Genomic DNA, 27733 nt, shown 5'->3' on the forward strand with positions numbered 1-27733 from the left:
TTCTACCAACCTGATGTTTTTCATGATTGTCCTCAATTCTAAATGAATACGACAAGATCTAAGGGAAGGACCGCTTACATTTTAATACCTTTGATAAGATGTTCATTGATAATAATTTGCATGTGTTATTTATTTGAAAATAATGCTGAGTTTATGTTTTGACTAAATATAGCTTCAAAAGGTCTTGAATAGATACCTGCAGGGCAGGAATATCTTAGGCAGAACTTTCAGGCTGTAAGTACTTCATTATCCAAGAAGATCAGAGAAGAATGCCCCACTAATCTTATTAATTTGCAAGGTGCTGTGGAAGATAACTTTTGTTTTCCCAAAGCATACTTAATTTACTTAAATTACTTAATTTACCTTGTGATATTTCACTTATATGTGAAGCAAATATTCATTAAGTGTATATTACAGGCCAGGCACTGTTAGGTACAGGGCATAGGGGACTCAGGAAATATGGCTGAGTCTCTGGTATAATTTTCTGATATTAGAGAGAAAAATAAACAGGGAATTAGAACAAGTACCACAAGTGTACAGGGCAGTACCGAGTAATGTATGACATTAGAAATTACATGGTTGTTAGAATGCATCGTAGGTGCTACTAGAATACATCATAGATGCTAAATTAGGACAACATATGAATGCATAGAATAATTCTGGGAGGCCACACACATGTGCTTTGCTTCCGGTGAACTGCAACAGGTGAATATTTCAATCTAGATCTGTCTTTTCCCCTCCCAAAGACCTTGTAAATCATTTGGAAGTTTCCCAAAAGCTGTAAAAATTTAGTTTACAACCTTTTAAGAAACATCACTTGGTAAACTGATGGCATATCTGGAGCTTGATAGACCTTTTTGGTTCTTTTTTTATGATGTCTCTTCCATTGTTACATCTTTTTCTTTCCTTTCCCTTTTTTCTTATTTAATTTTCACCGAAGTATAACACATAAACAGAAAAGTGCACGAAACACACAAGTACAGTAACAATGGAATACCACAAAGCAACCCCCTGGGTAAGCATCGCTCAAGTCAAGGTCAAGAAGGAAACCTTGGCCAGCTCCATGCCCACACTCCTTTATTTTTATTTATTATTTTATTTTATTTTTGTATCAGTAACCCATTGCTTGCTCATTCTTTTTTTATGCTCATTTCAGTGACTCCCTTTCCCTCCTTTCCAGAAGTCACTTCTAACTTGACTTCTGATGCTGCAGGCTAGTTTGCCTGTTTCTGAAATTTTTCCAAGGAGAAATCAAATGATGTCTGGCTTCTTTTATTTAAAATATGGTTGTGAGGGTCATTCGTGTTTCTGTGAATACCTGAAGCTCATTCATTTTCAGCTGTAGAATATTTCATTTTATGAAAAGATCATAATTTACTTATCTGTTCTACTCTTGGTCGCCATCTTGGTTGTTTCCAGTTTTGGCAATTACAAAGGATGCGGCTGTGAACATCTGTGAATATGTCTGTTGGTGTGCACATGCAAGCATTTCTGTTGGTTACATATGCAGGAGCAGAATTGATGAATCATGAGATATTGAAATGTTAAATTGTGAGAGATAAGGTCAAACAGCTTTCCAAACAGATTGTAGTGATTTCTATAGCATCTCTGTAGAACTCACCAGCAGAGAAGGAGCATTCACCAGTGCTTGCATTGTGTCTTATTTTTTTGGAGACAGAGTCTTGCTCTGTTGCCCAGGCTGAAGTGCAGTGGCGCGTGTGATCTTGGCTCACTGCACACTCCACCTCCCAGGTTCAGGTGATTCTCCTGCCTCAGGCTCCCCAGCAGCTGGGATTACAGGCACCCACCACCACTGCCGGCTAATTTTTCTATTTTTAATACAGACGGGGTTTCACCATGTTGGCCAGGCTGGTCTCGAACTCCTGACCTCAGGTGATACACCCGCCTTGGCCTCCCAAAATGCTGAGATTACAGGCGTGAGGCACCCCTCCAGGCATCATTGTTTCTTTTTATTGCAGCTCTTCTGGTGAGTCCTGAATCTCATTGTACTTTTAAATTACATTTCTCCAGTAATTAACGATGTTGAGCATCTTTTCATCTTGCCCATTTTTTATTGTGTTGCTTATCTTTTAAAAATCTATTTGGAAGACTTATTTTCATATTCAGATTACACAAGCCCTTTTTTGATTTTACGTATTGCAAATATCTTTATGTAACTTGTCTTCACACTTTTATATCTGTTTGATGAAAAGAAGTTCTTAACTCAAAAATAGTCCAGTTCATTTCTTTCCTTTATGGATAGTGCTTGGGTCACTTGTAGAAGATTTTGTGATTGTGAATCTGAACTTCAAAGTCTTAAAATCTTTCATATATATATATATATTTTGACATGGAGTATTGCCCTATTGCCCAGGCTGGAGTGCAGTGGTGCAATCTCTATTCACTGCAACCTCCACCTCCTGTGTTCAAGTGATTCTCACCTCTCAGCCTCCTAAGTAGCTGGGACAACAGTCGTGTGCCACCACGCCCAGCTAATTTTTGTATTTTTAATAGAGTTTGGGTTTCACCATGTTGGCCAGGCTGGTCTTGAACTCCTGACTTCAAGTGATTCACCTGCCTTGGACTCCCGAAGTGCTGGGATTACAGGTGTAAGACACTGTGCCCAGCCTCCTAATTATATTTTGAAGGCTATATTGTTTCTTCATTCTTTTTTAGATTCACAATACATCTGGAACTGATTTTGGTATATGTTGTGCAGCAGTGAGTTAATTTTTTTCCCCACATAACATTCAATGGACCAAGCACCATTTTACTAAAAAATCCATCCTTCCCACATTTCTCTGCTGTGCCACCTTTGTTATAAATCAAGTGTAGATACACATAATTCCTGTGCCAACTCTACACTGTCTTAGTTCTTGCAGCTTTATACTAGTTCTTTATATCCAGAAGAGTAAATCTTCCTAGCTTATTCTTTTTCTTCCAGAATTTCCTGCCTTTTTTATTTTCATATAAATTTTAGCATCAGCCTGTCCTTTTCCACAAAAAGTTGGAATATTGATGGAAGTTGCATTGAATAGGATCATTTTTTTAAAAAACTCGTATATTTGAACCCTTTCGTCTTTGGTATTTAGAAATAATTTATCCATTTGGGGGAGATTTTCTCTATGTACAATCAAATAGTCTTTGAATAATGATATTTTGTCTTTCTTCTTTCCAATATTTACACTGTTAATTTCTTCCTTTCCTCTCTCCCCTTCCTTCCTTCCTTCCTTCCTTCCTTCCTTCCTTCCTTCCTTCCTTCCTTCCTTCCTTCCTTCTTTCCTTCCCTCCTCCCTCCCTCTCTCTCTTCTTTCTTTCTTTCTTTCTTTCTCTTTCTTTCTTTCTTTCTTTCTTTCTTTCTTTCTTTCTTTCTTTCTTTCTCTCTCTCTCTCTCTCTCTCTCTCTTTCTCTTTCTTTCTTTCTTTCTTTCTTCTTTCCTTCTTTCTTTCTTTTTTTGAGTCTCATTCTGTTGCACAGGCTAGAGTGCAATGGCATGATCTTGGCTCACTGCAACCTCTGCCTCCTTGGTTCAAGCAATTCTCCTGCCTCAGCCTCCTGAGTAGCTGGGACTACTGGCATGTGCCACCACGCCTGGCTAATTTTTTTTTTGTATTTTTAGTAGAGATGGGGTTTCACCAAGTTGGCCAGGCTGGTCTCGAACTCCTGACCTCAGGTGATCCACCTGCCTCATCTTCCCAAAGTGTTGGGATTATAGGCGTGAGCCACCGCACCCAGCCTACACTATTTATTTCTTTCTCTGGCCCATTACCATGGCTAAGACCTCCAGGACAATGTTGAACAGAAATGGCCATGGTGGCATCTTTGTCTTATTCCTGATTTCAGAGGGAAGACTTTCAATATTTCATCATTAATACAACGCTTTCCATAGTTTTTTTTTTTTATTGTGGTTTGTTTTTCTTTCTGTTTTTTTGTGGGGCAGGGTCTTGCTCTGTCACCCAAGCTAGAGTGCAGTGTCGCAATCACTACTCACTGCAGCTTCGACCTCCTGGGCTCAAGTGATCCTCCCACCTCAGCCTCTCAAGTAGCTTGAACCAAAGGTGTGTGCCACTTCACCCAGCTAATTTTTTAATTTTTCATACACATGGGTTCTGGCCTTGTTGCTCAGGTTTGTCTCGAGCTCCTGGGTTCAAGCAATCCTCCCACCTCGGCCTCCCAAAGTGCTGGGATTATAGGTGTGAGCCACCACACCTGGCCTTGCCATAGCTTTTTGTAAACACTTTAAGCAGATGAAGGAAGTGTCCCAAAGTCTAGCCGGAATTATCTGAGTTCTGTCTTCTTGGAAGACCCTAGATGTTAATATTTGTTCCTCTAGCTCTTTGAGGCTGGATTCTTAGAAGCTCTGCTCAGCAGTAGAGTTGGAAGGAGTTACCCCTTCAATATTACAGGGAGCCCACTACTGCATTTTTGCATGCATTTACCAAGGTCTGTCTTTAACTGAAAATATGCTTCCATTGATATGAATCCTTATGACAGCTTTAGAAATGGTTCAAAACCTTGTGGCGTTTAAAACCTGACAAGTTAAAAACCAACCTTCTAGGTTTTTAGTAAATGTAATTATAATTAATTTAGTGCTACATTCAGACTGTTGAAAGCATTTTGAGCAAAGAAAGCACAGTAATTTAATGCTTCTAAATGGTTTTCTCTAAACAGGTTCAAAAGAGCATTAAAGGGTCCGCTGATGTCTTACCTGATATGTTACCTGACCTGCCCGTATCTCTGGTTCTGTCATCCCTGATCATGGTTGATATTATTGAAAAACTCAGGATATATCCTCTTAGAGGGAGTCAAAAGAGTAAGTGTTCTTTTAAATATGAATATTTTTTAAAGTTTGATATATCTTTCACCTTTCTGCCACTCTGTTATCTGACAACATGTTTAATGATACCTTTTCTTAGGGCTAACATGAAGATATCCAAACATAATTATTTTTAAACCTACCTTGATAGCTAGATAGCTGCTTTTGTTTGCTATTTGCATTTTAGTAGTACTGATAAATTAAAAATTATCAAATAGTTTATTTTATTTTATTTTATTATTATACTTTAGGTTTTAGGGTACATGTGCACAATGTGCAGGTTTGTTACATATGTATCCATGTGCCGTGTTGGTTTGCTGCACCCATTAACTGGTCATTTAGCATTAGGTATATCTCCTAATGCTGTCCCTCCCCCTCCCCCCACCCCACAACAGTCCCCGGAGTGTGATGTTCCCCTTCCTGTGTCCGTGAGTTCTCATTGTTCAATTCCCACCTATGAGTGAGAACATGTGGTGTTTGGTTTTTTGTCCTTGTGGTGGTTTAAATTATCAAATAGTTAATACCAAAAACCTTAATGTTTATTCCAGCAAGAAATTATCCAAGTAAATTATTATAGTTGTATATTTTTCTAGGAAGTCTCTTAAACCTTATGTTTAAATGAATTAATAAAAAGCTTAGTTTGGAGACTTTTACTACAGGAATTAATATGACTGTGGTAGTTGTGTACTAGATAATCATGTGTTTTTAATTGTGAATTATAAAAATGCCAAAGTTCACCCTAATAAAACCAAGATATGGCTGGGTGCGGTGGCTCATGCCTGTAATCCCAGCATTTTAGGAGGCCAGGATGGGAGGATGGCATGCGCTCAGGAGTTTGAGACCATCTAAGGTCTTGTGATTGCTGCTGCTGCTCTGGGCAATTTCAGCTTTGTAGGCAGAGTGACCCATCTTGGTGGGGTACGCACTGGTTTGAGGCTCAACAATGAAGAAGAGGACTTTCATCTCCTCTTCTTCACTGTCTTTTTTCTGCTCCCATTTCATTAATTAGTTAATTAATTAACTTTTTGGGACAGAGTCTTGCTCTGGTGCCCATGCTGTAGTGCAGTGGTATATCTCGGCTTACTGCAACCTTTGCCTCCTGGGCTCAAGTGATCCTCCTGCCTCAGCCTCCCAAGTAGCTGGGAATTCAGGAGGGCACCACTATGCCTGGCTAATTTTTGTATTTTTAGTAGAGATGGGGTTTCACCCTGTTGGCCAGGCTGGTCTCCAACTTCTGACCTCAAGTGATCTGCTTGCTACAGCTTCCCAAAGCGCTGGGTTTACAGGCATGAGCCACTGTGCCCACCTGCTGCTGCCGTTTTAAACCAGACCCACAGTGGGTCTCCTGTGCCCTTATTTGTTGATCCAGACCCCTGACTACCCTGCTGCATCTGCTGTGCACTCAGCTTTTCATTCTCATGTGCAAACCCCTCGGCATGCTGTTTTCTACCACGCCTGCTCAGCTCTGCTCTAAATGCTGTTGGTGCTGCTGTTGTTTGTGTCTGGGATATTGGTGGATGCTTTGCTGGTGCTTTAGATTGACTTCCTTTCTTCTGCTAGTGGGAATATAGGCTTCCTGCCACTGAGTTCTAGTTTTCTAAAGAGGTCTCAGACAGAGCACTATAATAACTGTTTTTTCTTGGAAACAACAGCCTTTCAGCCCTTAGAGTGTATATGTACCAACAAATTGACTGGGCTTCAGTGATTTTAGGTAATGGCCATTCTACTCCCCTGGAAACCACCATTTCCCCTCCCACCTATAGACCTCATGGCTGAATGTGGCAGAGCCAGACTCCTTCTCTGAGGCAGCTTTTCTCCATGGGGGGTCTCATAGGTCCTCAAATCAGGCTTACCTATATTGCCTGAACCTCAGTCCTTGCCACCGTTAGAGTCCTCTCTCTGTCACCACCTAGATTCCTTAATCCCCATCAAAACCAGTGGGTGCAAACAGACCCACGAAAGTGTCCATGATTAGAGAGGGAGTTTTCAGTCCTACCCTCCAGACTCATTTAAATAGGACTTGCAGCCCAGGCCAGACACCCTGTTACAAAGTGCTACAATAGATTATAATAGCTAAACTACTATGGTGCCACAGATGAAGGAAAACTTCATTTTATCTAAGGTGTTGAAGGTAAGAAAAGACTAAAGGGAAGATCTTGGATTTGCAGGAGTTTGTAGGTAGACATGGTAAAGAAAGCTTTCTACATAGAAGAAAGGTTGGGCCTCCAAGAACTAAGGTGTGTATGTAGCAAATGGCCATGTTTGGGAAGTGAAAATGAAGCAGTGTTGTTGTCTGGGGTAAATACCCAAGGTTCATCATCTCGTGCCAAGAAGATTAAGGACATGGACACACACAGGGAGTGAGTTTAGGAGCGGAGGTTTAATAGACAAAAGAAAGAAAGGAGAGCAGCTCTCTCTTTCGAGACAGAGGGGCTCCTAAGTGGGAATTCCAGCCCATGACAGAGTGCACTGGGTGTTATAGACAGGCTTTGGTAGGTGGTGTCTGATTTACATAGGGCTCACAGATTGGTTGGACGGGGTGTGATGTTTACATAGCACCTGAAAAAGGCTGGTCACCCCACCCTAATCTTATTATGCAGATGGACTTTCCACTTGGCTGGTGCCATGTTGCTTGCTCCTCACTGTACACACAGCTGGCAAAGAGAAGGGAAGATGGTGCCACCATTTTGACCATGCCTAGTTCCAGGTGGCCTTTTCCTATTGGCACAGCTGCCGGCATTCACCCGTGCAAGCCTCCAGCTTGCTTGTCTATGTCTGCAGCTTGATTTTACAGGCTGCTGTTTGTTAGAAAATGATTTGGGAGTGCTTTTCATTAAAAGGAAAACCTTACCAAGGACTCCCGTACCCTCATATCTGCCTAAATAATTTCTTCTTAACTCCTATATCAACATTAAGCTTGGTTGGATTTCACACCTTGAATCAACAAACCCGGTGCTGGGAGGCAAGTTGCCTTCTTAAAACCGACCACTGTTCATTAAATTGTCATTTCAGAAACCTACAATGTTACTTCAAGAGTGACTGTAAAAATTTGCATGCAGCCGGGCACGGTGGCTCACGCCTGTAATCCCAGCACTTTGGGGGGCTGAGGTGGAGGGGATCACCTGAGGTCAGGAGTTCGAGACCAGCCTGGCCAACATGGGGAAACCCCGTTTCTACTAAAAATACAAAAATTAGCCGGCCGTGGTGGCAGGCGCCTGTAATCCCAGCTACTGGGGAGGCTGAGGCAGAAGAATCGCTTGAAGCCGGGAGGCAGAGATTGCAGTGAGCTGAGATGGCACCACTGCACTCCAGCCTGGGTGACAGAATATGACTCTGTCTCAAAAAAAAAAAAAAAAAAAAAGGAAAGAAAATTTGCACGCATGTGTGTATTGTATGTGTGTGTTTGGGAGAAGGGAGAGCTTCATCATGATCAGCAATATTTTTGTGTGTTTAAGAGTTGATGTTTTGTGTGAGATTTCATTTGGGGGGAAAAAAAGGTTCCTCTGCTAAATGTAGAAATCATTAATCTATGGCTTCATTTAGCATTGTAACCGCACCTGTTTCTAGGGCACTACCATTCCTACAAAGAGGTAGATAGGTTGCCAACTCTCTCTCCAGGCCCAGCTCCCTGGCAATCATGACTGCACCACCTAGAGTCAAAGTGAGCCTCCATCTAAGGTCTTGTGACTGCTACTGCTGCTCTGGGCAGTTTCAGCTTTGTAGGCAGCGTGACCCATCTTGGTGGGGTACAAACTGGCTTGAGGCTCAACATCTTTGAAAAACAGATAAACCTTTTAACATGCCATATTGAATTTTTTCTTTCTAATGTTTCATTTTTCCTAAAGAACACATACTCATTTTAAAAAGTTACAAAATAGAGATAAACAAAAAAGAAAAGGTAAACCAACCATAACCCTACAAACTAGGAATTTATAACTGGATAGCATCTTGATGTACATTCATCTGTTAAGAAAACCTATTCTGCAACTCTTTTTTTTCTTAATGTATGGTGGGCATCATTCTCATTATTACATCTTCTTTTTGCTTTATTTTGTTTTGTTTTGAGACAGTCTCACTCTGTTGCTCAGGTTGGAGTGCAGTGGCATGATCTCTGCTCACTGCAACCTCTGGTCCTGGGCTTAAGCGATTCTCGTGCCTCAGCCTCCCGAGTAGCTGGGACTACAGCCATGCACCACCACGTCCCTCTAATTTTTGTATTTGTAGTAGAGATGGGATTTCACCATGTTGGCCAGGCTGGTCTTGAACTCCTGACCTCAGATGATCCACCCGCCTCACCTCCCAAAGTGCTGGGATTACAGGTGTGAGCTACCGCACCCGGCCTCATTATTACATCTTCTACTGTGTAGAAGGTGTTATTGGTCAAATTATATTCCATTATGTTAATGAACCATGATAATATATCTAGCAGATCCCCAGTTGTTGAACAACTAGATTTGTTCCAGTTTTCAACTATGATAAACTGTGCTGTTATGAGTCTCATTCAGAAGTAAGAGGGTTGAGAAGGACAAGGATATGGTTAGAATGCCTAAGGCGATGTGCTTTTGAGTTGGGCAAGGCAGACAAGTCACCGTTAAAGCACGTGTCCATGTGTAGTGCAGATGGGCTGTGTTTAAAGCGCCCTGTGCTGCGTGTGGGAGTCAGAAACCTCTCAGTGAGGTGACTGGCAAAACAGAAGCTGGGGATGGAGAGAGTTAAGTGCCTCTGGATGGGAGCTGAATGATACCAGGATGATGACTGCAGAGTGTCCTCAGAAGGCCTGGAGCATCTGCTCATGCCCAGACTCCTCAGCAAGAACACTGCCAGAAGAAAAGTGACTACTACGGACTGGCTACACATGCTGGGAATGTAGAGAGGCCCATAATGGGATCGTATGTACCGTGCGGTGTGGCAAGAGGGGTTTGGCTGCATTAGGGAGAGCCGCATGGTCAGAGATGGCTGGCTAGAGGTGAGGTCAACAGGCTATTTGAGTGGAAAACCTCAGCGCCCTGCAAAGGAGGCGGTTTCCACTATCACATCGGCGAGAGGTGCCCGGTATGATGTTGGCAGTGTGAGGTTTTCAAATAAATCTGCTCCCAATGGCCCTCGTCCAATCTTTCTGTGTGGTCTTTTAATATCAGAAACTTGAGTCAGTGCCTGCAGCCACCTCAGCAGCATAGATGGTTATTTCCTTAGGTCAAATGTTTAGATGCAGGACTTCTGGCTCAAAGTCCATGCAAGCTTTTAAGGTTTTTGATATGTGTGGTTAAATTGCTCCCTCTAAAGAACTTACCCTCTAAATAGCAATGCAAAGAAATACCTGTTTCTCCTTAACCTTACAACCTTGCAACACTGGAAATTTATTCCATTTCCTCTCTTGCAAAATAGTATTGTAGCCAAACTAGTACCTTATCGCCTTTATAATTTGCTTTTTAAAGTAGTAGTTGTAGTTGTGTTTGCCATCTTCTATTAGGCTTATTGGCCATTTGTATTTTCTTTTAAATCGTATATTTAGGTCCTTGATCTGTTTTTCTGTTGGTATGGCCATTTTTCTTTTATTTTCTTCTTCTACTTCCTTTTTTTTTTCTACTGATTCATGAGTACTATAAATAGTAAGGATGTTAAGTTTTGCCTGTCATAGGTGTAGTGTATGTTTCAGGGTTCTCATTTGCCTTTTAATTTTACTATGGTGTTTTTCATATAGGGAATTTTAAATTTTGATGTCATCCAAGCTATTAGTATTTCTGTATGGTAGTTATGCTTAAGAAGTCTTTTTTTCACTACAAGTAAAAATCATTTACAATTATTTTCCCAAAGCAGTTTACATTTAAATGTTTAGTGAAGAAAAATTGAATTCTCTATAGGACACAAGTTGGTTAATTTATAAATAACCAATAAATTAGACAAGGTAGTCAACATGTTTATTTACCTGAGCTGGCAAAGTTTTTAGACTTCTCTTTCTATTGTATTTCTTCTGGTGTTTCCAACATATAAAAATGCACTTAATAGAGTGCTTTAAAAATATCAGTGCCAAGCACAGCTGCCCCAGATGAACTGAGTCAGGATCTCTGGGGATGGGATTAGGCATGTTTGGATTTTAAAAAAGGAAACCTCATTGAGTGACCCTGATTTATATCTCTAATTAAGAGCAGTGCTTCTCATCCTTGGCTGTACATTAAAATCAACTATGGAAATTTAAAAGTTTTGATGCCTAGGATGCTGCCTGGTTAATGAAATCATAATTTTCTGGAGTGAGGCCCAGGCACTACTAATTTTTACAGTTAGTGATTCCCAGGTGATTCACAATTGGGAAAATAATAGGAGTGGTTAGGGAGAAAGCAAGCAAGGGGAATTTACATCAGATAATCCCCCAATTTCTTCATGAAATAGGAAGCAAATTTTCTGCTGAGAACAATGGAGGTGGATGGAGGGGAGAGGACCCAAAAGAATGGGGAAGCTCTGGGGTAACTGCTGTGGGGAATGGAGATGAAGTGGACGAGGGACAGAGAGACAGATGGATGAGTAATGTTGAGTGTGCAGCAGAAATTGGAACCAGGAATTTGTTCTGGGGCCGATCCAGATTATGTGATTTTTTTCCTCACTGAGGCTCAGAAATCTGGGCCTCGCAGGTTGAAAAGATAGAAGCGTTAGGACTGACCCAGGTTTGGGAGTTTGCAGAACAGGAAGGAAGAAGGAAAAGGAACTGTTTCTTTCTGAGTTATTTCTTCTTGGTATTGACTTACCAGAATATAATTTCTGAAAATGAATGCCAACGATAATTTTTATGGAACGTCTAAGCTATTGCCATTGAATCGGGGGCCACTGGTCATCACAAATACAGGGACTCTTACCCGTGGGTTTCCACCGGAGATCATCAATGTATCTTCCCAATACATATGCATGAGCTCTACCTCCCGATCAGCAGACTGGAAGACAGAACCTGGCATCTGTAATTTTTTAAAGCTCTGCCATCGATTATGATGCCCACTCTGAGAACCCCTTACTATAGAAAGTACTAGGAGCTGTCATAAATATCAAGTTAGAAGCGGAGAGGCCAATCCCAGCACAGGCCAATCCAAATTCTTAAAGGGAACTGGCTTTCCAAATTTCCTTGAAATGTAACTCATGACACTTTAACCAAATAGCATGTAAGAGATGTCATAGACATTAAAAGGAAAAAAAAAAAGGACGCAGCTCTTTTTTCTGAATAAAATGAATGGCATTTTGAGTTCCTCTTTAGTTCTTTTTAAGAAATAGCTTATTATACAAGATGAGCCCCGAGTGTGAGCTGGATTTCCATAATGTGTTGTTTTGCAATGTGCTCAGGGGTGAATTTGAGGAACACTGTGTCCGGGGCCAACTGGGGGGGATATTTCCTTTCCTACCCTCCCTTTGCTATTTAGAAGAAGGAAGTTTCAGGAAAGTATGTTAGTTCTAGGATTTTTTTTTCCTCTTCTCCAGAAATAAGTGGCCATCTACTAGAGTGGGGTAAGAGAAGGGTAGGATTTCTGATTTATATCTTCTAATGAAGTGCCAGCTGTCTGGATTAGACCCATGAGATTGGGCCAAAAGCTATACTGGAGTGAGCCGGGTGCCAACAGGCATAGAATGTCAGGTGCTATCAAAATTTTCGGTGAAGGCTCCCTTTGATTTTGACAGCTTTATATGATTTTAATAATTTGGCATTAAGTTGTTTTTTTTCCCTCAGTGGGCAAAAGAATTGTGAATAATTTTAGTATATTAAATGAGACACTTGCAAGTCGCAGAATACTTTGGAAACAAATATTTCAGGGAGACTGATAGGAATAAGGGAATAAAAGAATTCAGCATGTGTTACTTTATAATGCCAAGCCTTGTGTTCCATATTATTATGGACCAAGAAAAGCTTATGGCCCCAGTTTGACATTAAAGGCATAGGTCACTGATTTTCAATATTTACATTTTCATATCTTAGGTCAAAGATGTGGATGTTCTTTTTCTCTTCTGTTTTTTGAGACAATGTCTCATTCTGTTGTCCATGCTGGAGGGCAGTGCCACGATCACAGTGCACTGCAGCCTTGACCTCCTGAGCTCAAGTGATCCTCCTGCCTCGGCCTCCCAAAGTGCTGAGATTACAAGCATGAGCCACTGGCTCAGCTGGTGTTCTTGATCATTTGCTGTTGACATTGTGTGTATACTAATAGTAAGGTCCTATCTAGAAGAACACCTCTTTTCTCATGCTCTGCTTCCACTTGCTGTTTTGGGACCCTGAGTCCTTCTGTTTCTGGATGTGTGTGCATAGGCGGGTAGGTGGGGGGACTGGAGGGTTCTCAGGGCTTCTTCCTGTGAGATCACAACCACCAGCTTCTTGAAATCACACATCTGCCCTGATATGGTTTGGCTGTGTCGCCACCCAAATCTCAACTTGAATTGTATCTGCCAGAATTCTCACATGTTGTAGGAGGGTCCCAGGGGGAGGTAACTGAATCATCGGGGGTCTGTCTTTCCCATGCTATTCTCATGATAGTGAATAAGCTTCATGAGATCTGATGGGTTTATCAGGGGTTTCCGCTTTTGCATCTTCTTCATTCTCTCTTGCTGCCGCCATGGAAGAAGTGCCTTTCACCCTCCGCCATGATTGTGAGACCTCCCCAGCCATTGGGAACTGTAAGTCCAATTAAACCTCTTTTCTTCCCAGTCTTGGGTAGGTCTCTATCAGCAGCATGAAAACGGACTAATACATGCCCTTCTTCCCCCTGCCTGGTGACCCCTGACACTACTGGTGCCTGGATGGTTTCTGGCATGCTTCGAAGCACTGCTGCTGCTGTTGGTGCCAACTGTCTGCCCAAGCACTGTGGACTGTGCCATGCCAGACAGCGCTGGCACCCTCTGTGGGGCCTGATGTCGCATTACATCCTCTCTTAGTGTTGAGCTATGCCGGTCCCCAGCCTGTGCTGCCAGGTGCTCCCCATGTCTTCCAGGGTGTGTTAGTGGAATCGGTCCTCACGGCCTTGCTTAAGAGGCCCCCTCCAGGACGGGGCCAGAGGGGCATCTGAGTGGTAGACTCTGTGCAGAGCTCCACATTTTACCATTGACTCTACCGGAACCAGAGCCAGTGGTTGGGCTGAGCTTTCATGCTTTGGTTTCCTTGCCTTAGTGCAGGTTTTTTCCCCGGAATGCTCGTTGCTCCCTCGTGCTAACAGATTCCAGAAAAGAAATTCCTCCCACCTTTTATTCAGCAAATCTTTATGGTGGATCTGTTCCATATCAATACCAGGCACTCCGCTGGTGCTGGGGGCACAAAGCTGAGCAGAAACAGGCAGAGGCTGCCTTTTGGGGAGTTCCTGGTCTAGACACTCCAGGGCTCTTAAACTGCACTAGTAAATATGCATAAACCGGGCTGACGGAGGTTCTTAAGAATGCAGTGACTCAGGTTTAATCCATTGTGCATCAGTTTCTGTCATCCACTCCTGCTGGGATTGCTAGCTCATGTCTGTATCCAAGCACTTAAAACTCCCGAGTATTTGGAATAAAGGAGGAAACATGGGTAGAGGCATTTCAGACCATTTCAAAGTATTTATTTTTTGAATAATACTTTTATTTTTTGATTTGTTTTTTGAAAATACATTATTTCTCTTTGGCAGTGAAATAACTATATGCCCCTTGACATTCTACCTTACTGTATATATATATTTTTAAACATATTCAATAGTATTTTTATATATATGGTAAAACAAATAAATGTTTCAGGGACACTGATAAGAATAACAGAACATGAAGAATTCAGCATGCATTTTTTTATATATTATATATTTTGAGTAAAATATGTCTAGAAATATATAGCATTATAAGTAATATAAATAGTATAATTACTTTTGTATAAAATATATTGTAAATTAAATAACATTTTCTAGTCTAACCATGTATCTCTTGGGGAGAAGGACCACAATATGAATGAAAAGCTGAAGATTAGGAATTTTAGATTGGAACATTTTTTTCAATATTTAAAAATTGATAATATTAAGATTTTAGCAATACTTGTCCAGTGTTAGATAAGTCTGTAAAGCAGCAGTAGAGGGAAAAATGATCTCTAAACCGTCCAGTGGGCTGGGCGTGGTGGCTCACACCTGCAATCCCAGCACTTTGGGAGGTCGAGGTGGGAGGGTTGCTTCAGCCCAGGAGTTCCAGACCAGCCTGAGTAACACAGCAAGACCCCATCTCTAAAAAAAAAAAAAGTTAAAAAAATTTAAACCATCTAGATTTCTAGTTGTGTCCTCTGACAAAATAATTCTCTTAACATTTTACATTGTATAAGATACAGAAATGATACATTTATTTATTGTCAGATTTAAGCAATGAGTGGCAAGGAACTGAAATGGGGTCTTAGGGTTTTTGAATTTACTGAACAACAATCTCATGCCTTCTGTAAAGAAAGTTGCTGCAACTATTTCACAGCTGGGAATGCATGCCCACAGGCTTTTCCAGAACTGATGATGGGTTGAATATTTGTCTTGAATTCATTATTATTATTTGGTGAAAATTTGTACACAGTTTTGAGCACAGGCAGTAGTATACTGGTCAGTGTTTAATCAATTGTCTTTGTGGAGTGGGGTTGAGGAGTGGGCAAGTCCTGATTTGTAGCATTTGCCAGTGTCTGTGGTGTAAATTCTCCCACTATGACCAATTTCAAGCTACCAAGGTGATATCACTGAACACTAATCACGGAATTAGGAAGAGATACACACAAGAGGCTCTTGTGAGCTGGTATAAGCTGCCTTCACCTGTGTGGGTTATATCTGTAGGGTAGCATTTTTCTTTGTGAAGTGAACAGGCAAATATGGGAATTAAACTCAGGATCTTGTTTAGTCTCTGTAGTGTGACAGTCTTTCTCTAACTTGTGACCTCCCCTGATATACCAGATAATGAGTTATAGTGTAACTATAGCCAAAGTTAAACAAATTATAGTCACTCTTACTATTTACTGCATTCTAATGTATTCTATTCTGTCCCAGTTAATTTAAAACAATAAATTATTTCACTATTGCTACTGTTTATTTATTTAACACATACATGACCATTCTATATGCCAAACACTATTTTTAAGTGCTTTACAGATACTGATGAATTCCTTCATTAGAACGGACCTGTGAGGTTGATGTCTCATTTCATCATTTATTGCTTGGCAATATTACTTGTCTTCCCTACCTCAGTGAGAATATGTCAAAATAACAGTGTTTAGCTGGGTGTGGAGGTTCATGCCTGTAATTCCAGTTCGTTGGGAGGCTGAGGCAGAAGGATCGCTTGAGGCCAGGTGTTCAAGACCAGCCTGGGCAACATAGTGAGATCCCCATCTCTACAAAAAATTAAAAAATGAGACAGGGCCGGGCATGGTGGCTCATGCCTGTAATGCCAGCACTTTGGGAGGCCGAGGCGGGTGGATTATGAGGTCAGGAGATCAAGACCATCCTGGCTAACATGGTGAAACCCCATCTCCACTAAAAATAAAAAAAAAAATTAGCTGGGTGTGGGGGCGGGCGCCTGTAGTCCCAGCTACTCAGGAGGCCAAGGCAGGAGAATGGTGTGAACCCGGGAGGCAGAGTTGGCAGTGAGCCAAGATCACACCATGGCACTCCAGCCTGGGTGACAGAGCAGGACTCCGTCTGAAAAAAAGAAAAGAAAAAAAACAAAAAAACAAAAAAACAAAAACAAAACAAAAAATGGGCCAGGCGTCATAGTGCATGCCTGTAGTCCCAGCTACTTGGGATTCTAAGGGGGGAGGATCACGTTTGCCTGGGACATCAAAGCTGCAGCGAGCCAGGATTGTACCACTGCACTCCAGTCTGGGTAGAGCAAGATGCTGTCTCAAAAATAATGAATAAATAAATAAATAAATGATGAAGTTGAAGTTCTGCTTTCTAAGGTTTAATCCAGAGTGCTGTATTTGAATGGAAGCTGCTAGAAGGGGGAGAATCATACCTATTGATTGTTGCATCTTCCACAATTCCTAGTACAGTATCTTAGACATTCTAAGTGTTTGAGACAGTGAATAAATGAACGGGTGAATGAGTGAGCCTGTAGTCCCAGCTAGTTGGGAGGCTGGGGCAGGAGGATCGCTTGAGCCCAGGAACTTGAGGCTGCAGTGAGCTATGATTGTGCCCCTGCACTCCAGCCTGGGCAACAGAGTGAGACCATGTCTCTAAAGTAAATAAATAAATGAATAAAGAAATAAATAACAGTGTTTCTAATTTACCTTGAAGTGTATTTTAATTTATTGCCTTTTTCCCCTTGTCCTCTGAAATTATTATGACTACCACTGCTTTGTGTGCTGAATGTTTTTTCAAAAATAATTTTAAAAGGACGGATAATTTTCTTCTGCTCCATACATTTTTCTCTGTGTTATGCCTAAATCATTCATTTTTAGATTCCTCTAACCATATTCCCCTTGGGAGAAATAGATTTGGTGGATTGTTAATTAAGACTAGCCATATTTGTTTCTGAGTAATTATGTTTTGGCTGCTTTGAATTGGGTAACAATCTCTTTGCACATCACCTGCCTCTGCTGACTTCTGTGTCTTCATTCTACTGCCTCACATTCGCCTCTAAGTTGCTACTTTTGCAACAACCTAATAAACAGAATAAAATCCAAAACGTTTATCCTGGACCATAAGATTCTCTATAATCTGTCTCTGCCACAGACAATGTGGTACAAGGGTTAAGGATTTGGGACTCAAGTTCTGGCCTTTCTACTTGCTAGCTGTGTGACCTTGGAAATAGTGCATAATCTCTCTGTGCCTCAGTTTACTCATCATTAAAACGGGAAAATAGGCTGCATGCCGTGGCTCATGCCTGTAATTCAGTGCACTGGGAGGCTGAGGCAGGAGGATCACTTGGGTCCAGGAGTTTGAGACCAGCCTAGGCAACATAGCAAGTCATCCGTGTCTCTATAAAAAGTAAAAATAAAAAAAAATTAGGTGTGGTGCTGCAAGCCTGTAGTCCCAGCTATTTGGGAGGCTGAGGCAGGAGGATCGCTCGAGTCTGGGAGTTGGAGGCTGTAGTAAGCTATGATTGTGCCACTGCACTCCGGTCTGGGCAACAGAGCAAGACCCTGTCTCTAAAATAACATAAAATAAGATAAAGTGGGAAAACCATAGGGTTTTGATAAGTGAGTTAAAGCATATAAAGGGCTTGGAACAGTGCCTGATACGTAGAAACTTCTTAATAGTCACCAGCTCTTTTCCTCTCCCACTTCCTCTCTGCATCCCCCACCTCTCACCTAACTCCTTTCTTTCAGTTCCTGCTAGCTGAAGGATATTTACACAGGCCATTCCTACTACCTGCAAGTTCTTTTTTCCATTCTTCACCGAATCAATTCCTACTCATGCTTCCTATCTCTGCTTAACTGTGAAGTCTCAGACGAGCCTCTTTTGACTCCCCAGTGAATCCCCTTTGATTATCTCTCATCACAGAATTTACTTTCCCTTAAAGCCTGGCCACCATTTATTATTCTATATTTATTGGTGTGATTGCAGGAAACTCACAGTCATGAAGCTAGGAGCTACTTCCATGCTATTTGGGACGCCATTTGCCAACGTCTAGCCCAGGCTTGGTACGGCACTCTTGTATTTGCTCATTACAGGCAGTTGGGAGTCTAATGAATGCATTTTTAGCATCAGCTTTCTTCCTGGATGTTTTTAGGTGCTTTTCTTTGTGATTCCTTTTTCTTTTCTTCCTCTTTAATTAATTAATTAATTATTTGAGATGGAATCTTGCTCTGTCACCGAAGCTGGAGTGCAGTGGTGCAATCCCGGCTCACTGCAACCTCCACCTCCTAGGTTCAAGTAATTCTCCTTCCTCAGCCTCCTGAGTAGCAGGGATTACACACGTGCACCAATGTGCCCGGCTAATATTGTGTACCTTTAGTAGAGATGGGTTTCACCACGTTAGCCAGGTTGGTCCGGATATCCTGGCCTCTAGTGATCCCCCTGCCTCGGCCTCCCAAAGTGCTGGGATTACAGGCATAAGCCACCGTACCTGCCTCTGTTTTTATTTAGATAACATATTGTTTTCCTGTTCTCTTTGCAAGAGAAATGAACACTCTAGAAAATGCCTCACTACTGAATTGTTATCATGTGCCTTTGTTTTACGTTAGGTATTAAAAAGTTTTGGAGAACAAGTTAGAGGTAAAAATAAATCCATAAATAAACAACTAAGTAAAGTATGTAACAGTTGCCTACTTAGCCTCTTGTCTGCTAACAAAATGACATTTTCTTGGTCATTTAGCTTACGAGTGATGACCAAAAGTCGTTTCAGCAACTAGAATCAGATGTGGGAAACTAGATCAAAAGGCTGCTATTTTTAATTTTTACAGGGCCGTGTGAGCCTCTCAGGAGGTGAGGCGCTCTCTCTTTTTATGCTTATATCTTCTATAGATTTTGCACCAATAAGTATTGTTTTACTCAAACAGAACAAGTAATAACTAACAACAATGGGAAAAAGAATTCCAGCTCTAAGTGGACATTTAGAAAGTACTCAATTGGTGAGAAAACTCATCCTGGAGCTAAAGGGAGTAGTATCAAATCCATGACCCTGTACTTTGTTCCGAGATGTACTTGCTGGTCCCTTCCAATGACCAAAAGATTTCTCAGCTTCCTTAACTCTCCCCAGCCCTCTGGGAGGCCATCAAAGCTTTCCAGTTAATAGTTCTAGTACTTCTCACTTGGAAAGAGGAAGCAGAGTCCCTGTACCCGCTAATTTAATTTGAGCTGTGGAGAGATACGAAGTTCACAGACCTAATCTCACCACGTACACATGTATCTCATTAAAACCAAACTCCAGCTAAGAATTCATTGTTCATAGCAGCTGCTCTTAGCATCTGAAATGTTAAGACTCTCCCTGACTGTTTAAAAAAATGTTAATGTGTCACTTTTGGGGTTTCCACTTCCTGGCTTTGAAACAATGCTGAATTCGCAGTCATCTCTCAAAAGCCCAAATTATACACTGTGTTCTGAATGTTGACAAAGCCATTTGGATTTTCATTATGACAGTTTCACCTACCAAGAGAGGGGAACAAAAGTTCTCTAGGACATGACATATTATAAGGCAATATTTTCTATATTGATTTTTAAATTCATTTTTATTTATTTTATTTTTTGAGATGGAGTCTCACTTGTCACCCAGGCTGGAGTACAGTGGTATGATCTTAGCTCACTGCAACCTCTTCCTACTGGGTTCAAGCAATTCTCATGCCTCAGCCACCAGAGTAGCTGGGATTCCAGGTGCCCACTACCACTCCCAGCTATTTTTTTTTTATTTTTAGTAGAGATGGGTTTCACCATGTTGGCCAGGCTGGTGTCGAACTTCTCACCTCAGGTGATCCACCTGCCTCAGCCTCCCAAAGTGCTGGGATTACAGGCATGAGCCATCACGCCTGGCCCTATATTAATTTTTTAAATAATATAAGAGGTGCAATGGATACAAATGAGCATCTGAGTTTAAAAAGAAATGGTTTTATGAATTTTAGAATAACAAATTGTTATATAATTTTCTCCCTTACTTGCGTATTGTTTATTAAGATGATTCCCACTCAGGCCACTGTGAATTCTAATATTGGTAAAGAAGTTTCTATGGTCTTGGGTGCTGACATTTACCTATCAATGATTCATACTGGAAGTAATGTGTCATCAAGAATTTAGATTATCTTTTTAATTTATAAAAATGCTCAATTCACACTTAAACTTTAAAACTAATTAGTTACTTGTATAAAAGAAACTAGAAATGTACTGTATCCTTTAAACAAACTCCTACTTACAGTAGTTAAGCATTTTATTAGTTATCGATGATAATTTATTTATTTTAAAATGTTTTCACGTTCAGTTCCATGCGCTTCAACACATTTTTATTGACTTAGTCTCTTTGACCTTTAGAGCTATTCGGTCAAATGACTCCCTTTAAGTTTTGTCTTATCACGTCATATGGCAGCTCAGCATGTTTGCTGAATAAACTTTGTCAAGTCCTGATAATTTCTTAGCAACCAAAATGGTGTTTTAGTGGATAAATATTTGAAAAAGAACTCGTTATACCTTCTGTGCATAAAAACAATGCCATCGACATTGTTTTAGGTCTCGAGATTTGAGAATTTGTACATAATCCAACCTCAACACCCATGTATACATGGAGAGGAACACACACACACACACACGCATACACACACACACACACACAATGGTGTTGCATCACGTGCCTTATTCATTCAGATCACTGGTGTGTTGATCATGGCCACAGAAGAGATGCTTTAGGTTAACCAATCCTAACGATCACTTCAAGAATCTTTGCAAAAGAACAGCTGAAAAACCTTGGATTCAGCATGTCACTCTTCACTATGAATCTCTGGTGGTCAAACAGATTCCCTCTAGGCCGGGCACCATGGCTCACACCTGTAATCCCAGCACTTTGGGAGACCGAGGCAGGAAGATCACGTGAGGTCAGGAGTTTGAAACCAGCCTGGCCAACATGGAAACCCCGTCTGTACTAAAAATTAGCCAGGCATGGTGGTGTGCACCTGTAATCCCAGCTACTCGGGGCGCTGAGGCAGGAGAATCGCTTGAACCCAGGAGGTGGAGGTTGCAGTGAGCCGAGATCATGCTGCTACACTCCAGCTTGGGTGACAGAGTAAGACTGTCCCCCCCCCCAAAAAAAAGAAAGAAAAAACAACCAAAAAAAAAAAAAAAAAAACCAATGGATTCCCTCTTAGCACCAAACTTCACGCCTGGAGATCTAGGGTATGGTCATCTCTGTGAGCCTCTTCTTACAAAATGACAGGGCCTTTGTCTTACAAAATGGCAGGGTTGGACTGGGGGACTTTTAGATTCACTTGATTTTATGACACTCAAATGTTTTATAATTAGCTCATGATCTATTGCATCTAGACAGGTAATAGCAGCCATAAAGTTAAGAGTTTGTCAATTGGAGTCAAACAAATCTAGGTGTGAATTCCAGCTCTGCCCAATACTAACTGCATTTGAATATCGGCGTTCTTTAACCTCTCAAGCCCCAGTTTCCGTAGTTGTAAAATGGGATAGTAATCCCTATTTCTCAGCTTTGTTCTGAGGATTAAATGAGATAATATGTGAAAGTGTATAGCTTAGAAACCAATAATGTTTGTTATTATGGAGTGGTAAAAAATGACTTCGGATCTGAATCCAGGAAGATACCAAGACAGCAAGAGCCTTCTCCACCTCTATGTTTTTTCAGTGTGCTACTTCAGTGTTATCTTGAAATTCCATGGGTAAAATCAGCCTCAAATAGTAGAATATGCGGGGAGGGAGAGCATCAGGATAAATAGCTAATGCATGTGGGGCTTAATATCTAGGTGATGGGTTGACAGGTGCAGCACGCCACCATGGCACACATTTGCCTATGTAACAAACCTGCACGTCCTGCACATGTACCCCAGAACTTAAAATAAAATAAAATAAAAAGTGAAAAACAAAAGAATATGGAGAATTCCACCTTTAAATGGAATTTTAAGTTTGAATAACATTTGAGCTAAAATGGATACATTTTAAAAACTAAAATGTAAATAAATCTGTTAATTGCAGGTAGTGAAAATGGACACATCCATTCAACCTCTTTGCAACACATAAAAACTGTGACGGAGCAAGTGAGGCAAAGTCCAGAAAATGCTGCATCTCCCCAGGCAGCCAACAGCACCCAGGTGTCGCAGCCATCAGGAGCCATGACACGGAGCCAGGTGTCTGTGTTCATGGGACCCCAGGAACCCTCCTGTGACTCCGGAATCCTGAGAATGATGTCCCGGCGAGATGTCCGGGCAGAGTTATTCTTATGGAGCTTTCTCCTGTGGTCTGACACGATAGAAATGGTGCGTGTGGCTGGTCACCCCAACGTCTACAAGTCAAGCTGGCTATACCCAGTCTACATATTCAGTTTTATTTCTCTCCTTCGAATTACATTCACTCCCCAAAACCCTCTTCTCAATTCCCTTAGCGTCCTGCTGCAAGATTTACCGTTTGTTTTTGTTAGACTTGGTTTAATCATTGCCCTGGGGACTATCACACCCGTACTGGGCCTGTGTAAAAATATCCTCGTGACTCTGTCTTACATTTACTTCAATTACCTAACCAGACTCAGGTTTTTTTCTGCCTTTGAAATGTCTCCATTTTAAAAAGAAAATGGGATCTAGGAAGGCCTCTTTGTGATACCTGTGTGCACATTTGTAATCCTTCTTTTTTTCTTGGGGTGTAGGTGTTTGCACTATGAAGGAAATGACTAGATTGTAGAGAATAAGCCATTTTTACTAACTCTAACGTATCAGTTTTTTTTTTTTTTTTTTACATATACAAATGGTGCTAAATTTAAGTAAAGTAATATTCTTATAAGTTGGCTCTCAGGTATTTCTAGAAAATGTTAGCAGTTAATTTTAGTTAGTTATGTATACTGAGGTCCCCAACCCCTGGACCATGGTCTCAGTACTGGTCCATAATCTGTTAGCAAGCAGACCACACAGCACGTGGTGAGCCTTGAACTGAGCGTTCCCGCCTGCATTCCACCTCCTGTCAGATCAGCAGCGGCATTAGATCCTCATAGGAGCCCAAACCCTATTGTGAACTGCCTATGCGAGGGATCTAGCTTGCGCTCCTTATGAAAATCTAATACCTGATGATCTGAGGTGGGACAGTTTCATCCCAGAACCCAACCCCTCCCCCAACCCCGGCTGTGGAAAAATTGTCTTCCACAAAACTAGTCCCTGGTGCCAAAAAGGTTGGGGACCAGTGATGTATACCACCCTTTTTCTAAGAATGCTCTTCCACAGAGCCTTTTAAAAAAACTAAGAACCTTTTCCATCAAGTTAGCCCAAGAATAAGATTTTTATCTTTTATATAGATAGCATTATATGAATTGACTGATTAAATTTAGTTTTAAAAACACACTTGAAATTATTGAATAATTTTTAGATTATAGTTTGTTTTTTTTTGGAGACAGTGTCTCGCTCTTGTCCCCCAGGCTGGAGTGCGATAGCATGATCTCAGCTCACTGCAACCTCCGTCTGCTGAGTTCAAGTGATTCTCTTGCCTCAGCCTCCCAAGTAGCTGGGATTACAGGCGCCTGCCACCACGCTGGCTAATTTTTGTATTTTTAGTAGAGACGAGGTTTCACCATGTTGGCCAGGCTGGTCTCGAACTCCTGACCTCAGATGATCCACCTGCCACGGCCTCCCAAAGTGCTGGAATTACAGGCGTGAGCCACCTTGCCCGGCCAGATTATACTTTTTAAAAATTTGAACATTGTAGTTTTAGGGGTTCCTTCAAACATGGAATTATATTCTTTATTCCATTGTGGCAAGGGACTTTTATTCAATAAATTGATTTTAGCCTAAAAAGTAATTCACTTTAATAGATATTTGGCTCAGTTTAAGGCTTAGCTGTGTTGCCAGTACTGAAGTACTAATATGAGTCTTGTTTAGTATAATGAAGTCAAGGTACATCAGTAATACCAAGATAAAGTTTCATAATAAAAACCCATAAAGTGAACACAGAGATTCCAAAGTAAAAGAATATTTTATTTGTGGAATTTGATACTTTGATAAATAAAGTACAAGCCCTGTTTAAAATTAAAAGTTCAGCTTACAAATATAATAGCCAATGTATCAGTGTCTTATGTGATGCTATATCATGGATATATTGATGTTATAAAATAATTAGGTACAAAGTCATGCAACTTGCTTTCACCCTGTTGGGACACTCTCTGATATTCCCAGTTAGCACTGTTCATTTGATAGGAATTTTCAGATGCTAGAGAGATTTGTGAGAGGCTTATGAATGCAAGAGTAATGATTTATGTAGCCAGTTTCTTCAATGATCTGTGATAACAAATAGCTTAAGAATTTGACATATGGCAGGCTGTGGTGGCTCACACGTGTAATCCCAGCACTTTGGGAGGTGGAGGCAGGTAGATCGCTGGAGTCCAGGAGTCTGAGACCAGCCTGGGCAACATGGAGAGATCCTACCTCTACAAAAAATACAAAAATTAGCTGGGCATGGTGATCTGCACCTATAGTCCCAGCTACTTAGGAGGCTGAGGCAGGAAGATTGCTTGAGCCAGGAGGTCAAGGCTACAGTGAGCTATGATCATGCCACTGCACTCCAGACTGGGCGACAGAGTGCCACCCATCTAAAAAAAATAAAAGAGAATTTGACCTTGTGTTATTCTACGCTCCACCAAATACCTCTCCCCCTGCCACTCTGTCTCCCTTTCCCTCTGTTTTAGGATTTTTCTCACACTGTAAAAGAAGGTTTACTCACAGTTGTTAAAAGCTTAACTTCCAGCTTTCTGATTTGAGGTAGGTTCTTTTTTTTTTTTTTGAGATGGAGTCTTGCTCTGTCGCCCAGGCTGGAGTGCAGTGGCGCGATCTCGGCTCACTGCAAGCTCCGCCTCCCGGGTTCACGCCATTCTCCTGCCTCAGCCTCTCCGAGTAGCTGGGACTACAGGTGCCCGCCACCACGCCCGGCTAATTTTTTGTATTTTTAGTAGAGACATGGTTTCACCGTGGTCTCGATCTCCTGACCTCGTGATCTGCCCGCCTCGGCCTCCCAAAGTGCTGGGATTACAAGCGTGAGCCACCGCGCCCGGCCGAGGTAGGTTCTTTTACCTCTGTGGGTCCTCATTTCCACATCTAAAAGATGAATATAATACTAGTACTACATTAATAGGGTTAGGAGGATTAAGGGGTAAAGAATCCTTTGAGCACATTATCTGGCAAACCATAATAACTTGATAAATGCTAAGCATTGGAATGGGTACCAAGTCTCCAAGAAACAAGTATCTCAATGCATTTTTAGAAATTTCCTGTTTTATTCTTTTCTGTGGCCCTGCTCACCCTCTGGGAATAATCATTTAAACTTTGCATTTGTGAAAAATAGTACATACAATCTTAAGGTTACTTCAAGCTATACTTTTTCATGGAGCAGTATTGTATTCAAAAGTGATCGATCTGCTGAATATATAAATTAAAATGGACACAAGCCTCCATTCATCGGACATTTGAGTGTCTGTCCTCTGAGTTCCCATAGAATCTGAATTACAGCACTTTATTCATACTTACATTATGTGTTTACTTTTCTGAGTGTCCTGTTAATCTTTATTCCTTAAAGGAAAGCCTGAGGGCATCTTGTATAACAATGCATCTCTCTCTTCATCAGTCAAACTTGCAGGTGCTTACAAGACTTATAACTTAAAAAAATTATAATGCAAGTCCCAGCGCAGTGGCTCAAGCGCTAACAGTTTCAGAGGCCTTGGCAGGCGGATCACTTGAGACCAAGAGTTCGAGACCAGCCTGGCCAACATGTTGAAACACTGTCTGTACTAAATATACAAACATTAGCTGGGTGTGGTGGCACGTGCCTGTAGTCTCAGCTACTTGGGAGGCTGAGGCAGGAGAATCACTTGAACTTGGGAGGCAGAGGTTGCAATGAGCTGAGATTGCGCCGTTGCACACCAGCCTGGGTGACAAGAGTCTCAAAAAAAAAATTATAATACAAGTAATTACTTTCGAATCCTGCCATGGGTATCTTTTTATTATTAAGAAAAGCCTATCATCAAGGGATTCATTTATGATATTCCTAAATATGAAAATATTTTATGTAAGTATATATTTATCTCCATATTAGAACTTAGCAACGGTGCTCAGATAAACTCAAAAGTACTACTTGAGTTTAGAATGCATTTTGTATCTAATATTTTAATATGAATGTGCCTGATATTTTTGGAAGTCACAACACTTTATACAAATAATGAAGGCATGCACAAAAGATTTGTGAGTAGCTAATTTAATTTAATTTAATATTTTACTTAGAGTGTATACATGTTCATAGAGTGCAAGTCTATGGGATTTAATAGATATTATAGCAAATTACACTGGGAAAACATTGATAGTTCTACACTGTAATTAAATGTTATATATATTATTAAAATTATTAGGTTGGTGCAAAAGTAATTGAGGTTTTTGCCATTGAAAGTGGTGGTGCATGCCTGTAATCCCAGCTACTTGGGAGGCTGAGTCAGGAGAATTGCTTGAACCCAGAGGGCAGAGGTTGCAGTGAGCTGAGATCTCGCCACTATGCTCCAGCCTGGGCAACAGATTGAGACTCTGTCTCAAAAAAAAAAAAAAGTCAAGTACAGTTAGTTATAGGAATGTACATTTAAAAATTCATCTATGATTAGGCTATTAATATATAGTCTGATTATTTTATTGCATTATAGTTATAAAATAGTTTTATAATTTTATAAAATTTTATTGATGCTGTAATTTTTATAAAATTTTATTTATTTTATAATTTTACAAAAAATTCTAATATCTGTAATACACTTTTTAGTGTCTTTTCTTTCTAAAAGTTAATGTTTGAAATTACAATGTGTAGATGTTATCTCATCTTGTTTTTCTTATTAGGGCCCCATTTCACTGAATGACAATTGCAATGAGGCATAGGAAAGAAAAGGGAAATGAAATTGCTTGCTGAAGTCCTACTATGTGATGGGCACTATGCTGTTTGCCTAATAAATAATTGCCTTGTGCTGTGTACCTTGGAGCAGGGCCTTACATAGTGAATATATCAATAGCTTTTCACAAAAAGAGCAATATACCACTTAGAAGCTACAGAACTTAAAAATAGCTACTTATACTCCATAGAAGATATAGTAAATAATAGAAGAAAAAAATGAAATGGCTAAAGACATTTTGTTTTACAATGGGGCTATTTTTACATGTTAATCAAAATTCTATGTGTAAGCAAATCTCTTGTGATGTCTGTTTCATTATGAGAGGCTGCATTTGTATTAGTTCTCTAGAGGGACAGAACTAATAGGATAGATGTATGTATGAAAGGGAGTGTATTAAGGAGTACTGACTCACACGATCACAAGGTGAAG

The 27733-nt window shown here is 40.8% G+C and overlaps 1 protein-coding gene across 1 annotated transcript in view; it reads left to right on the top strand.

Moving 5' to 3' along the window:
- Positions 1-24440, top strand: part of TMEM236 (transmembrane protein 236) — a 40188-nt gene extending 15748 nt beyond the window's left edge. Inside the window, exons 3-4 of the mRNA XM_055296692.2 lie at positions 4672-4813; positions 22390-24440. Of these exons, the coding sequence (XP_055152667.1) occupies positions 4672-4813; positions 22390-22973 (726 nt within the window). The 3' untranslated portion in view covers positions 22974-24440. The remainder of the gene's footprint in view (positions 1-4671; positions 4814-22389) is intronic.
- Positions 24441-27733: the final 3293 nt, after the last annotated feature.

The sequence above is a fragment of the Symphalangus syndactylus genome, chromosome 10, assembly GCF_028878055.3.
Source record: "Symphalangus syndactylus isolate Jambi chromosome 10, NHGRI_mSymSyn1-v2.1_pri, whole genome shotgun sequence".
Classification (NCBI taxonomy): domain Eukaryota; kingdom Metazoa; phylum Chordata; class Mammalia; order Primates; family Hylobatidae; genus Symphalangus; species Symphalangus syndactylus.